At 43.2% G+C, this 13,145-nt stretch overlaps 1 protein-coding gene across 1 annotated transcript in view; it reads left to right on the forward strand.

Moving 5' to 3' along the window:
* LOC118109534 (A disintegrin and metalloproteinase with thrombospondin motifs 20) overlaps positions 1–13,145 on the forward strand; it is an 88,433-nt gene that overhangs the window by 43,570 nt on the left and 31,718 nt on the right. Inside the window, exons 16-24 of the mRNA XM_035156701.2 lie at positions 3,414–3,509; positions 5,468–5,634; positions 6,151–6,280; positions 7,423–7,549; positions 7,741–7,951; positions 8,703–8,867; positions 9,189–9,359; positions 10,337–10,456; positions 12,962–13,069. Coding sequence (XP_035012592.2) covers positions 3,414–3,509; positions 5,468–5,634; positions 6,151–6,280; positions 7,423–7,549; positions 7,741–7,951; positions 8,703–8,867; positions 9,189–9,359; positions 10,337–10,456; positions 12,962–13,069 — 1,295 coding nt within the window. The remainder of the gene's footprint in view (positions 1–3,413; positions 3,510–5,467; positions 5,635–6,150; positions 6,281–7,422; positions 7,550–7,740; positions 7,952–8,702; positions 8,868–9,188; positions 9,360–10,336; positions 10,457–12,961; positions 13,070–13,145) is intronic.

Below are 13,145 nucleotides of genomic sequence, written 5' to 3' on the forward strand. Positions count from 1 at the left end.
TGGTCTTTGACCCTTTTTGGACAATGATACCCTGTATTAAAAACAGCAAAATATAGTTGGTGACCGTCACCGTGTCAGCCAAGTGACTGAACTGATAAAAGTGTTCAGTAATGTCATTTCAGCATGAAGCAAGTCTCATGTTCTAACTTAAAGCCAGGGTTGATAATCCTGGGAAAGCTGGCAAGAGAAGGCTACACTTGAAAAAATTGGCCCTCTCTTCAAAGCTACGCCCCCAAAAACCATGAACGTGCACTGACTGATTCACAACTGATAAAAGATGAAGGCACGCAGGTCGGTTAGTGAGTATTCCAGCGAATCATTTAATTTGTCGTTTTTATCACAGTCTTGCAGGAGCCACAGACAGCTGCTTTCTTTCTTTTTTCTTTTTGTTTTTACAGGCAACTTTATTTATTGATGGCAGTCGAGGACGACTCTGCATCGATGCAGAGACGGAACATAATCGATTCATGTTTTCCGCTACTTTACTTTTTTAAAGCGAAATCCCGCAGCTGCATAATTATTAACAGACTCACATTAAAGGTCTGGTCGTCTGTTACCGTGTCAGAGTCTCTGTCTGCTTGTCTTCCCTCCACTCTCTTACACTTTAACAATAAACACCAACACGAATCAGAAGTTATTAGGACCTGACCAGTACTGACGTTCATGAGGCACGCATTTAAACATGTGTGCACGTATTTCATCTGCTACACACAACATGAGACGCGCAAAGCCAGGACATCAGGGTTAAAGTGACCGGAACGAGCCGAATTTATGATCGGACATCATCAATTACTAACTAAAAAGTCTGAATAGTCCAGGTCTGCAACTCTGTATTAAACCAGGCAGTTAATGTCTCCTGACAGCTGCACAGGACCCAGTGAATACCTAAACCCTGTACTGGAGATTTACAAGTGGACCTGATGCAGGTTTATGCTTCCTCTATTATCTTGTTTCTTCACTTTAAATTAACGCAATTACTAATTAAACTGGCAACATCAGATTGAAAGGTTAAACGCATTCTGCCTTAGAATGGGATTAACCATCGCTGTAATGACACAACAAGCCAATGTTTGCCGTCCACTCAGCCCGTACCCTCTCGCAGATTCCAGCAGGGCCGAGCTTGTGACGCCCTCTAATTTTCTTCTTCGGGCTATTAATACTACATCATCTTCTTTCTTGCTAGTGGCAGGGGGAGGCATGTTTGAGGTTAACCCCAGCATTCCCCAGTGTAGGACGGTCTGTGTTTTTTTTCCCCCCGCCGCGGTGTGTTTACTGTTCATTTCTGGGTCACTCTGTGGTGGCGGAGGATTGTGTGTATGGTCAGTAGCTAAGCCGGGGGGGGGGGATCTCGGAGGCCTCTGGCGGCTTGTGGATGCCGTGTGTCCTCGGAGGGCGACTGTGTTGGCGGTTTCTAAAGTTCCTGCTCCCCTGTATTTTTAAGAGCTTATCCTGTCCCAAGTGGTTTGGGAGGGAATTAGACATGACACTCAAAAAGCAACATCAAGGGAGCTTCAAGGGAAACTGTGCAAAGGCTTGTGAAGGAATATGTAAAGTGGTTTTGTTTCATAGTGATGTTTATGAATGAAAAGTAGCCTCCTGTGCTATTTTGACATCCCTGTGTGTGTGTGTGTGTGTGTGTGTGTGTGTGTGTGTGTGTGTGTGTGTGTGTGTGTGTGTGTGTGTGTGTGTGTGTGTGTGTGTGTGTGTGTGTGTGTGTGTGTGTGTGTGTGTGTGTGTGTGTGTGTGTGTGTGAAAAAGAAACTCCATGGCAGATGACAGGATGATATGTAAACCAAGTGCTGCCCCCGAGTGGCTCAAGGTGTCAGGTTAATCATCATGTCACACCAGCTCACACGTTTCCTTCCTTTCATTACTTTACTGTTTTTCTTTTATTTTTGAACAAGTCGTGGGAGGGTGAGTCGACGCCTTCGCCAAATGTTTGTTGGTTCAAAAATCCTCAAGCTGATCTCTCACGATGAAAGAAATGAATCACTCCGTCTGTCTGAATGTGACAGAAACATAATTACACCCACGGCAATCCCTGTAAACCTGCAGTGATTTTACTAGACTTACCTAGTGACCAGAGACATAAAATTGTTATTGCACCAAACAGCTGCGCATCATGAGTTCAGTGTGGATAAACGCTTCCCCCTCATAATTCTCAAAGTGTTGCTATAAACAAGAATCCACCGTTTAGCCGTTACATTAAACCCAGTAACTGCTTTGAATGTTAGGGCTGTTCGGTGCATGTTCCCACTACGCTGACATTTGGTCTATGTTGTCTCTCTTCTTCTCTCTCTGTGTTTTAAACGCTAAAGGTTACATTTACCTCTTTTGTTGGTGTTTGCTTGTTAGTGAGCAAGATTACACAAAAACTACGATTCAACACTAAACAAAGAACTCTCAGCCTAAATTTTATTCATCTTTACCTTTAACATCTTGCAATTTTTCCCTGTTTTCCCGGATTTTTTGATGAAAATCAATGAAAATCATATTTAGGGAACTTTTGAGTGTGCAGCTTGATTGAATTTAAAGGGACTGCTCGGCCTGGGTGGAGGTATGTGCCCTACTGAGTGCCATTCTATTTCATACTGGGTTCACTATAAGCTGTAGCAACTGCTCACACAAGTGGTGTGGTTAGAGATTGGTAGGTACTAATTTTGCCATTTAAGACCATATACACAAAATGTTACTTTTTCCTTTAATATCATTAGTTTTTAGAAAATGTATATATTTTTTTTAAACCCTTATTCTTACTTAATAAAACAAAACAAAAACAGCTGCTTTTACACAAGCATCCACAATAAGAAAAAACTGGATGATCGTATGAAGTAAAGAAGAGGACGATTCTAGTCTTTGATACCTGCTGCTATTGATATACATCCGTCAAAATGAATATGATTCTATACACAGTCATTCTCACATTAAGACACAGATTCTTATTTTCTTTCGTCTTCTCTCCTCTAACTGTCCCATTTGTATTTGCATCTAGCCTATTTCAGTCTTCATATCTACATGTTTGTTGTCACCTCTTGACTCACATGCTCTGTCTCTCGTGTTCACTAATTTTCCATGTTAGTTTATCATGGGACAACAGGCTCGGTGTGGTAATTACAGGCCAAAGGTAAAGGTCCAGGGAATAATTACATATCATTTCACGGTCGGGCCTCTGAGACTAAAACAAGGTCTCCTGCAGGTTATTTGAGAGGACTACACCTTTTTTTGGGGGTATTTTTCCAAGTATGACATTTAAATCCCCAGCGGTTGGAACCGGACTTCCCTGACTGGGGGTTTCGGTTTAGCATAGTGAAGCTATTATGAAATTCAAGGTGGGACATCTCATCTAACCCATAGGAGACTTCTTTAAAGTTGTGTTAACTTTCCAAGTCCCTATGTCTCTTCTCCGTCTTCAGGTTACAACACAGTGGTGCGGATCCCGGCCGGAGCCACCAACATTGACATCAAGCAGGTCAGCTACTCTGGAAAGCCAGAAGACGACAACTACCTCGGTGAGTGTGTCTGTGTGTTTGTGAGTTTAACCTTGTAGGTTTCCTTGAAAGAATCAACGCAAAATGGAAGCAGTCCAGGCCAATAAGACGTATATATAACACCCGTTCAGTTCTCATCTGGCAGGTCAATGCCATTATTCCCTTAACACGACTATAAACCACCCAGACTTGCTGACCCCGAGCTGCTGAGGCTTTTAGGATTTTTAAATGGAGGGCAAGGAGACATGGGCCAAACGGTTGTCAAACCATTTTCTTAGAGGAAAAGAAACTGTCATTTGTACTGAGCGTGTTATGGAGGAAATGTGTAGGGGCGTTGGTCCATCTGGTCATGGCGGAGAAGGTTGGTTGGGAAAGCAAATGGAGTGTCAACCCCTGAGAAAGATAAATGAGGCAGCAATAGGTGCTAATTAGAGGCATGTGGAGCCCAGGCTGCATGAAAGTAGATATAGGGGTATAGGGTTAGATGGACCCACCGGGCTTAGTGTGAGTGTGTGTGTGCGCGTGTGTGTGTGTGTGCTTGCATGTGAGAGACAGACAGAGAGAGAAACAGGAAAAAGGGAGTTTGCCTGTGTTGTAATGTTGGTTCAAGTGAGGTTCAAGATGTTTTAAGTCAAATAGTCTGAAAACACATCTGGCAAAGGTTCGTCGACACACTGCTGTTAGAGGGTCGACCCCCACCGTCACTGAGCGCCACCCTGCCGTGAGCGAGTGCCGTCTATATTGAACACGGTTGATATTTGCCACTCCCCGCCAATTTTGTCACAACCGGTCCAATGGGTCGAAATTATTTTGAGACGATCAGCGCACTCTGAAGTCATTGAGCCTGAATTTTGGAGCTTCAAAACAGAAAAGATCTCAGTGGCAATGACCAATACTTAATAATAGAAATATTTAAACACACGGAAACACTCTGAATCAAATGTTTTATGGTCACAATTAATTCCGTAGCTGGTCGACCTGGTTCTGGACTTAAAACTCTTTTTATAGGGATTTTTCTGAAATGTCAATGGAGAAAATTAATGGGGAATTTACTTATGGAGCTAGAGTGGTTCATAAAGTTAGCAGTCATTCAGTGTTCAGAGCGTGTGCACCAGAACACGAACTTCAGGTTGTGTTGTTCTACCACGTAATTTTCTTTGCTGTTCCAACATTTAGCTGTACGTTTTTCTGGAGAAAAAATCAGCCTCAGCAGAAGCATCTCTGAACATTAGGGCAGAGACTTAAATATGTTTATACATATATTGAATGTGTGTGTGTGGCTGTGTGTCCGCACATTTTACTCTGGGATTATTTCTTTTCTTTTTGTTGCTGCAAAGCATCACTGATGACAGCCAGAGTCTGTAGATGATTGTCAAACCCCAGAGGGTCTGTTGGCTAAAGATGACATCTGGCATCGGACTATGTGCACACAAAGTTGCGTTAATCAGATGCATAGTTTCAGTGGGCTCTCTCAGATTTTAACGAAGTGCTTGTTTCCCAGAAGCACAACATCTGAGGTGAAAAACAGGTGGTGGGTGTTTTTCTTTTGTGTTTATGTGTGAGTGTTTATTCATTTGTATGTGTGTGTTGTTCGTGTTTGTATGTTTATGCTTGTTTGTATTAGCAGCGAGTGGAGATCCTTTGTTTGCATTGCAGTGCCAGTCATTAAAAAGAGTCATGCAGTCTAACTCCAAATAACTGCAATTTAGAGCCGGCAGTGTTTCAGCATACCTCCCCTGCAACAATGGTTTTTGCAGAACAATAAGACGGGTCAATCAAAGACTGTTTACTTTAACATACAGCCTGAACTGATGACTGCCACATCGCCTAAACATTCCCAAAAACCTCAATTCCTCAGGAGACAAGACCCGTTCCAGGAACCAAACATTCCTTCACTTGCGCTAATCCTTTCATAGCTGGAGTTTTGTGCTGTTGAGGTTTTTTTGTGGTTGTTCTCATCTATCCATTTCCTTTTGCAGCATTAGCCGATAGCCAGTCCAACTCCCTCCTGAACGGGAACTTTGTGGTGGCCATGTTCAAAAGGGAAATCACCTTCAAGGGAATTGTCATAGAGTACAGTGGCTCGGACACAAAAGTGGAGCGCATCAACTGCACCGAACGCATCGAGGAGGAGCTTATTCTACAGGTAGGAAGAGGACCATTCTCATAGTCTTTGAATATGTTTATGTTAAGTTTATTTTATCAGTTTTATTCCTCCTTTACATGTTCTGTGTATTAGGCTTCATCCATGCTACTATGTTTTCAAATCGAAAATGCATCAACTCTGCTACAGATGGTGTCCGCACTACTCCTGAATTTTGGTGCCGCTAAATCTAAGAAGTTTGGAAAAGCTGCTGGTCCTATTTTAGTTTGAAAAAGGCTGAATTTTAGTCTGAATGAGCAGAAACTGAGATGTTTGGAAACAATGACAGTCAGGACGTAACCTTTGCTGATTTGTCAGGCTCCAATCACATGGCCCTCAAGTACAAGCAGTGCTGACCCTGTTGTCTTTGCTAACAGCTGCTGTGCAGTCACATCTGCGACAAATCGTCTTGATGTTTCCTTCCGAACTCCTGACATACTGAGCCGGATCTCTGTCTAATAGGCCGGTATCTCTGTGTGGACTTCTGACTTCACCTTTCTTACCATTTTTTCTCCACAGGTCTTGTGTGTGGGAAACCTTTATAACCCAGATGTCCGTTACTCCTTTAACATACCAATCGAGGAGCACAGGGAGCAGTTTGTGTGGGACCCCTCGGGCTCCTGGCTTGAATGCAACCGCATCTGTCAGGGTAAGGTCTCAGTGCGCTTTCAAAATCTCCACTTCGGAAGAATATGATGATCTGTCTTATACTTGTTTCAAACCAAAATTTAGGGGTATACGCAGGTAAACCCGCTATAAAAAGGCAATAGACTAATTTCCCATTGCCAGTAGAGGAGTTTGTCTTTCGGGGTTTTTTCCACGGTGCGTCATGAACGTGCAGGAAACAGATAAATTGTCTTAACTTGGTGCCTTGCCAGTGTTGCATCTTGCACAAAACAAAGAAAAAAAACGTTGTTGCACATTGTTCCCAAGATATTTACGTACCAACGTTCAATGTGTGTCATTACGTCCCACTGGAAATGGTGCAGCTTCTACACTGCTAAAATAAAGAAGAAGAAGAAATTAGCGCGTTCACCGTGGTGTCATGTTTTTGCCGTTGCCAATCAAAGCTGACCAGTGGAAAAAGGGGCTTCAGGCCCTCGTGCATCCTGAAAAGCTTTTGCTTGTGCGGGTGTGATACTTGCAAAAAGTTTTTTGGGGTCATTATTTTTTCACATATTATAATATTTGACTTTGAGAAGAAAAAGTTCATTGCTGTCGAATCATGTGGCCTAGCTGAGAGCCAACTTCCACATGACTCTTAATACAAAGCATAAAAATTCACCACCAAAAATCTGTAAAAAGTGTGAAGTTTATAGGATCCGCGATGCGTCTTACAGCTCTCATTACAAGGGAATCTTATTTCAAGGGCACAGATTTAAGTGTCAGTGCACATTAGAATCAGCATTTCTCTTGCATCGCTTACACACACACCTCTGGATTTAAAACCTTAATCACTCACCCGTCCCCCTCCTCTTCCATAAATCCCCCTCCTGGCAACCCCAGTGTGACCTCACCGACTCTTTCCCCTTGGCCTGGCCCTTAACCCGACTAAGCCCTTTAAATGTCTCTTTTAGAAGTGAGCTAGTCAGACTCCCAGTGGGTCACAGTGGGATCCAGTCAAGAGATGAGTCTGTGGGGTCTGAGACCAACATGTCAGAGAGCTGCACGGTGTAGTTGGAGGTGGAGAAATGTGATATTTTGGCAAGCGGACTGGCTGCCAGATGTTTTCTGATATGAACCTTTTCTTCTTCTTCTTCTGTGTGTGTGTGTGTGTGTGTGTTTCTTAAGGTGAACGGAGGCAAAAGTCAGTATGTGTGCGTAAGAGCGATCACCTTGAGGTGTCAGACCAACGCTGTGAGCATTTACCTCGTCCCGTTGCTGATGCTGAGCCCTGCAACACTGACTGTGAAGTCAGGTGCGCATTACTTCACACACACACACACACACACACACACACACACACACACACACACACACACACACACACACACACACACACACACACACACACACACACACACACACACACACACACACACACACATAGTATCAATTCCTGCACAGCACAATCAGCTAAACGTTTGTCCTGCATTTCCCCTCACACAGTTGGCATCTTGCTGGAAAGAGCGAGTGTTCTGCTAAATGTGGTCCAGGCTACCGCAGCCTGGATGTCCAATGCATGAAGTACAGCCTGATAAAGAGACAGAGTGAGAGGATGGAGGCCAGCATGTGTGGAGCTGCTGCAAAACCCCAGGCCCGAGAGACCTGCCATGGGGACTGCCTGCTGAAGAACTGGCAGTACAGCGCCTGGTCACAGGTACAGTCAATGGAGGATTAACACCAAAATAACCATTTGAAAGGAAACACGAGAAAGATGCAATTATGAGACTTATTTTCTGGGCTTGAATTATGGAACTTTATGCAACCACTATTTCTGATTTGCATCAGAAATTCATTCACATTATTATATAATGTTTCAAGGGATAAATACAGAGCACAGGGGTTATATGAAGAAACTATATTAAATATCCTATTGCCTTCTCACAAGATAGAAGTCATTTCCACTTTTTCATTAATTTGTTTGATGATTTGTTTCCATGTTTTGATAAATTTGTGCACAGGTGATACATGTACATATACAAAAAGCCACTGACCCGAAAGTTATTAGAAATCAACTTGTTTTTCACACAGTACCACGATTCACACGATTAGAATTTCCTTGTCGGATTGAAATATATATCGCACTTAAGCTTTTAATATTTTTAGATCAGTACCACATAAGACGTCCCTGTATATCTATGTATTTAATATATACTTTGTGTTAATACCTTATGTTAAATGGTAAAGGTTGGCCTGTTGTGCTATCTGTTTTTTATCTTGTGCAAAACAAATTAAGCAAAAGATGAGAAGTAAGTGTATCTCTTGCTTACGCAACATCATTTTGAGTGCTCAATGTAGTCGAACGTGGCTTTGATGTATATAAATATCCCTTTCTGGGGTTCTATAAGAAATAGATGAAAACACATGACTGCGTGGGCAAAGAAAGGCTGATTTATTCTTTTGAACAGTGCTCCAAGACATGTGGACGTGGGAGCCGGAGCAGAGAGTCTTACTGCATGAACAACCTGGGCAGACGGCTGATAGACCGCGAGTGCAATGAATACCAGAGGGTGGTAACTGAGACCTGCAGCGAGCAGCCGTGTCCGAAGTGGACCGTCAGCGAGTGGAGCGAGGTGGGCCTGGTCACTATATTATATTATGAGAATATAGAGAATAACGTTAACACAAGGTCAACGGCCCAAGTGTTGGACAAGAGGACAGGTCAGCTCAGCAATGTTATAAAGAAGTAATGCATAAAGTATGAAAAAGAGTGTATACTACATAAGTTTATATAGATATACACAAATGAGGGTCTCCCGTTAGCTCTTGTTGTTAGAGTGGGGTGTCTTGTTATAAATGTGAGCATGGAAGTGATTTTTTCACTTTCGCAGCTATAATTTATTTTTCTCTCTCCTTCTCCCACCATCACCCCCACACCCTCCTCCCTCTCCCAGTGCCTGGTGACCTGTGGGAAAGGGATGAGACACAGGCAAGTGTCCTGCACCACAGGCGCCGGGGACGAGAAGCTGAGCGAGCACTTCTGTGACCCGTCCACCAAACCGCAAGCTGTGGGGAGCTGCGAGCTGCCCGAGTGTGCGTCCTGGCAAGTCGGCGTCTGGGGAGCGGTGAGTCCTGCAGACACGCACACACACACATGCACACACACATGCACACACACACAGATAAGACATAGACGCAAGGTGACATGGTGCAGTGTTTGACCAAGGAAATGGGTTTCATGTGTGGCTTGCTGTCTTGGTGTTTGACTCGTATCTTTTACACTGAGTGTGTGTGGGTGTGTGTGTGTGTGGTCACCAAGAGAGAATGTGGTGTGTAGGAGAGACAGCGTATATTTCAATTGTGTGTCTGTGCGTGGAACCTGATACAGCAGCGAGTTACAGAGGAGTGTGCCCTGACTCCAGCTGCCATTTCCTCCACGGTGCTTTCACTTTGCCCTCATATCCTGTCAGACTAAACCTGATCCACAGTGCGCACACACACACACACACACACGCACGCACACACACACACACACACACACACACCTTATACATTCAACAGCACATAGGTTTCCAGCTGTTTATTAATAGATGTAGCACTGTTAAGATAAAGCACGAACTTGAATGAACCGTGTATGTAAAGGTGTCCTTGGCTGTTCATACTCTACACACGTAGATCTAATGCCCTCCCACACGTGTTTGTATGAAGTCAGATAGTAGTATTTACAGAGCTGGGATGAATCGGCTCGTTAATGCCTGTGTAATTATAATTTGCTGCTCAAATAAACCTATCCTGTGGCGCTTCCTCTGCTCTCGTGTTGTAACTAAACGTGCTTGGATCAACTCGTATGTGAGTTAAGAACTAGGTTAAGGGTCGAGTTGAGAGTATGGGTGTGTGTGTGAATGTATTTGTGCGTGCATGTGTGTGTGTGCATGTCGGCGTCTTACTCAGGCTCTGCTGAGCTGGACCTTGACAGAGGCCCCGTCTAAGATATCAACCTTGACATACTTAGATAGAGTTTGAGATATCTTGCGCTTGACTGGGCCTCTCTCTTTGTGTTTGTGTGTGTGTGTGAATGTATGTGTGTGATTTTGCCTTTCAGTGTGCGGTGACCTGTGGCCATGGATACCAGATGAGGGCGGTGAGGTGTGTGTCGGGGGACTACGGCAACACAGTGGATGACAGAGAGTGCAACGCTGCGGCGAGGCCCAGAGACAGTCAGGTAAGTAAGACAGTAAGAAGACAAGACAAAAGCTACTAACTTAAACTAGACACTATCAAAAGAGAGTGTAAATCTGTAAATAAAGAAGGAAAGAAGGAAAATACAAGAAATCCTAGAAATCATGGAACAATGACATCATTCATGAAAGCATAAGCGGTTTGTTTTAAGATGACAAGACAAAATATTTTTGAATAAGATAGATTATGACAGAGAACTGATATTTAAAGGTAATTTATTCCAATCAGAAGGAGCCAGAAACATAAAAGCCTATTACCAACTTCCTTAGATACAACAAGAATTATGCATTGATAAAGTGCCTCATCAATGTTTTTTTTTAGAAATGGCCAAATATTCTTATATAAGGAGATGGATATGTTTCTCAGATATGGAGAACATTGGTTTAAAGTGAACTGCAGGACCAACTTAAAAATATGCTATAAAGAACTGCTGATCATTATTGTGAATCCTTCAACTGTACATACCAGCTACAGATCAGTGATCAGTCAAGGAACTGAGGGTTCCCAGTTACACATTCAGCAGACACAAAGCAATATTGGCATTCATTTGTAGTTGCGACTCAAAATACATGTTAATATATTGGCTTTAAGTCCAATATCCACCCTTCTTTAAGTTATGTGTTTGATCTCGACCAACTGCTGAGGGAATCCCAGAGCACTGATAAATACTCCAATATGATCACTGGCTCGTCGCTAACTGTGTTTATCAGAACCTTTGCTTTGAGTGTCATGTCCTATTTAGGGGTGGCTGAGACACAACATGAAGGAGCCTCATGCTGCTCCAGGTCCAAGAATGCTCGGAAGTCAGATTCTTAGCTGATGATTGTTATGTTTATGTACGATATAATATAGAAAAAGAGAAAGACGGAGCTGGTTGTGCCATTAGGGCAAAAATAACAAACGCAACGGACCTTAACTTACCCTCCTTAATATAATAAACAAGAGAACACATGTTTAACTCAAGAGGAAGCCCACCCCTAATGACTCTAAAGATTTAGTTACCATCAGCGCAGCAAGACTGGACGAAACTGAGGTTTTGCCTCCCGTGCTGCGTGGAGCCATCTTCTCTCCTTAAACTGAGTGCATCATCTGGATATGAGCCAATTACTGCAGGTCCTGAGCTGGGGAACCAATCACCTCCATGCAACCTCACACTTTACACACCTAGCTTTATTCACACTGATGGAAGAGACGTCTACCGACCAACGCACTGAAAGCAGCTACCTACTGGGTTTGGAATAATTAGAGCTGCAAGAATGAACAGTAAAGTTTTCGGCCAGAAAACCAAAATAAGGAAAAGCTCAAATGTTTCATAGACCTTAGGGGAACTATAAAGTTCTGCACTAATTCTCAGTGGGCTCCTACTCCCACTATGAGTATCCCCTTTCATATAACATGTTTGATGCCTTTTTAAATTATTACCTCTTCTAAGGAGGTTATGTTTCATTGCTGTTTGTTATTCTGTTTGTCAGCAGCATTACTCAAAAACTACTGAACCGATTTCCATGAAATTTATTAGAGGAGTGTTGCATGACCCAAGGAAGAAAGAATTACACTTTGGCATGGATCTGGATTAACTGGCGGATCAAGGAATACATTTTTCTTTTTCTTTAACATGGAATAGGGCTTGGTTTAGGGCGTTAGCCTTAGTGGAAGTATATCTTCTAGTTTCTGTGAGATTTGAGCTTGAAACCATCTACTGAGAGCTTGGTGAGCCAGACAGCTGCAAAGAAATGATGCGGTTTAGATGATGAGGATGTCAAGCAGAGCCGTCTCATTGTCTCTCACCTCCCATTCATTGTAACCAATGACTTGAACCGGGCATCGTGCATCTACAATCAAGCATGATTAAGCAAGGATCACTCAAATTTTTGTTCCGGAGAAACGGCCAAAGATTTTTCCAGTTGTTGATGTTTAAGTGTGGGATGGCTCTTATCAGTCATCTGCTGATCGTTTCTCTCTGTGACGACACCCTTAAATCAAAGATATGACCTTCACCACAAACTTCAATGAGGCAAAGGTTGTGACCTGGTTAGCATCATCAGCAGCCTCTTTATATGTTTACCTGCTCTGCTCCACTTTGACCCAAAGTCCCAAGTTTGTGTCAGCGAGGACAGAGACCATACGGCTGCAGTGCACTTTGCCTGAGTGGTTTAAGTGTGTTGCTGAAAGGTTTTTAGACACTGATGGGCACTGAAGGCAGACAGTTGTGAACTGATGACCTTTCAGACTCCAGATAAGAGATCTGTTTGGCTGCTGGAATTGAGGTCACCTACCATATTGACAGATGCTAGGCACATTTGTGGGCATTACAAAATCTGAACTTGAAATCAACAAGTCCTGCTGAGCACGCTCTTGAATAACGATAGGATAAAAAAAACACCCATGTTTGTGTGGCGCAGTTTCTTCCACTGCTTCAGTCTATTGCTGAATGGCTCACATAGGACTTATAGCTCATTATATTGTGTTTGCATGTTTGTATTTGTAGGACTGTGAGATGCCAGGATGTCCATGGACCTCTTCGGCACAAAGCACACCTCGACCTGACAACACAGCTCAGCTCCTGACTCAGTGGAGATACGGCTCCTGGACGGCGGTAAGGAAACACACACAGGATTTACTGTGTCTATCAGAGCAAATTACAGTCTATAGGTTTACCTTCTGCAGCCCAG

Source organism: Hippoglossus stenolepis, chromosome 5 (genome assembly GCF_022539355.2).
Source record: "Hippoglossus stenolepis isolate QCI-W04-F060 chromosome 5, HSTE1.2, whole genome shotgun sequence".
NCBI lineage: Eukaryota > Metazoa > Chordata > Actinopteri > Pleuronectiformes > Pleuronectidae > Hippoglossus > Hippoglossus stenolepis.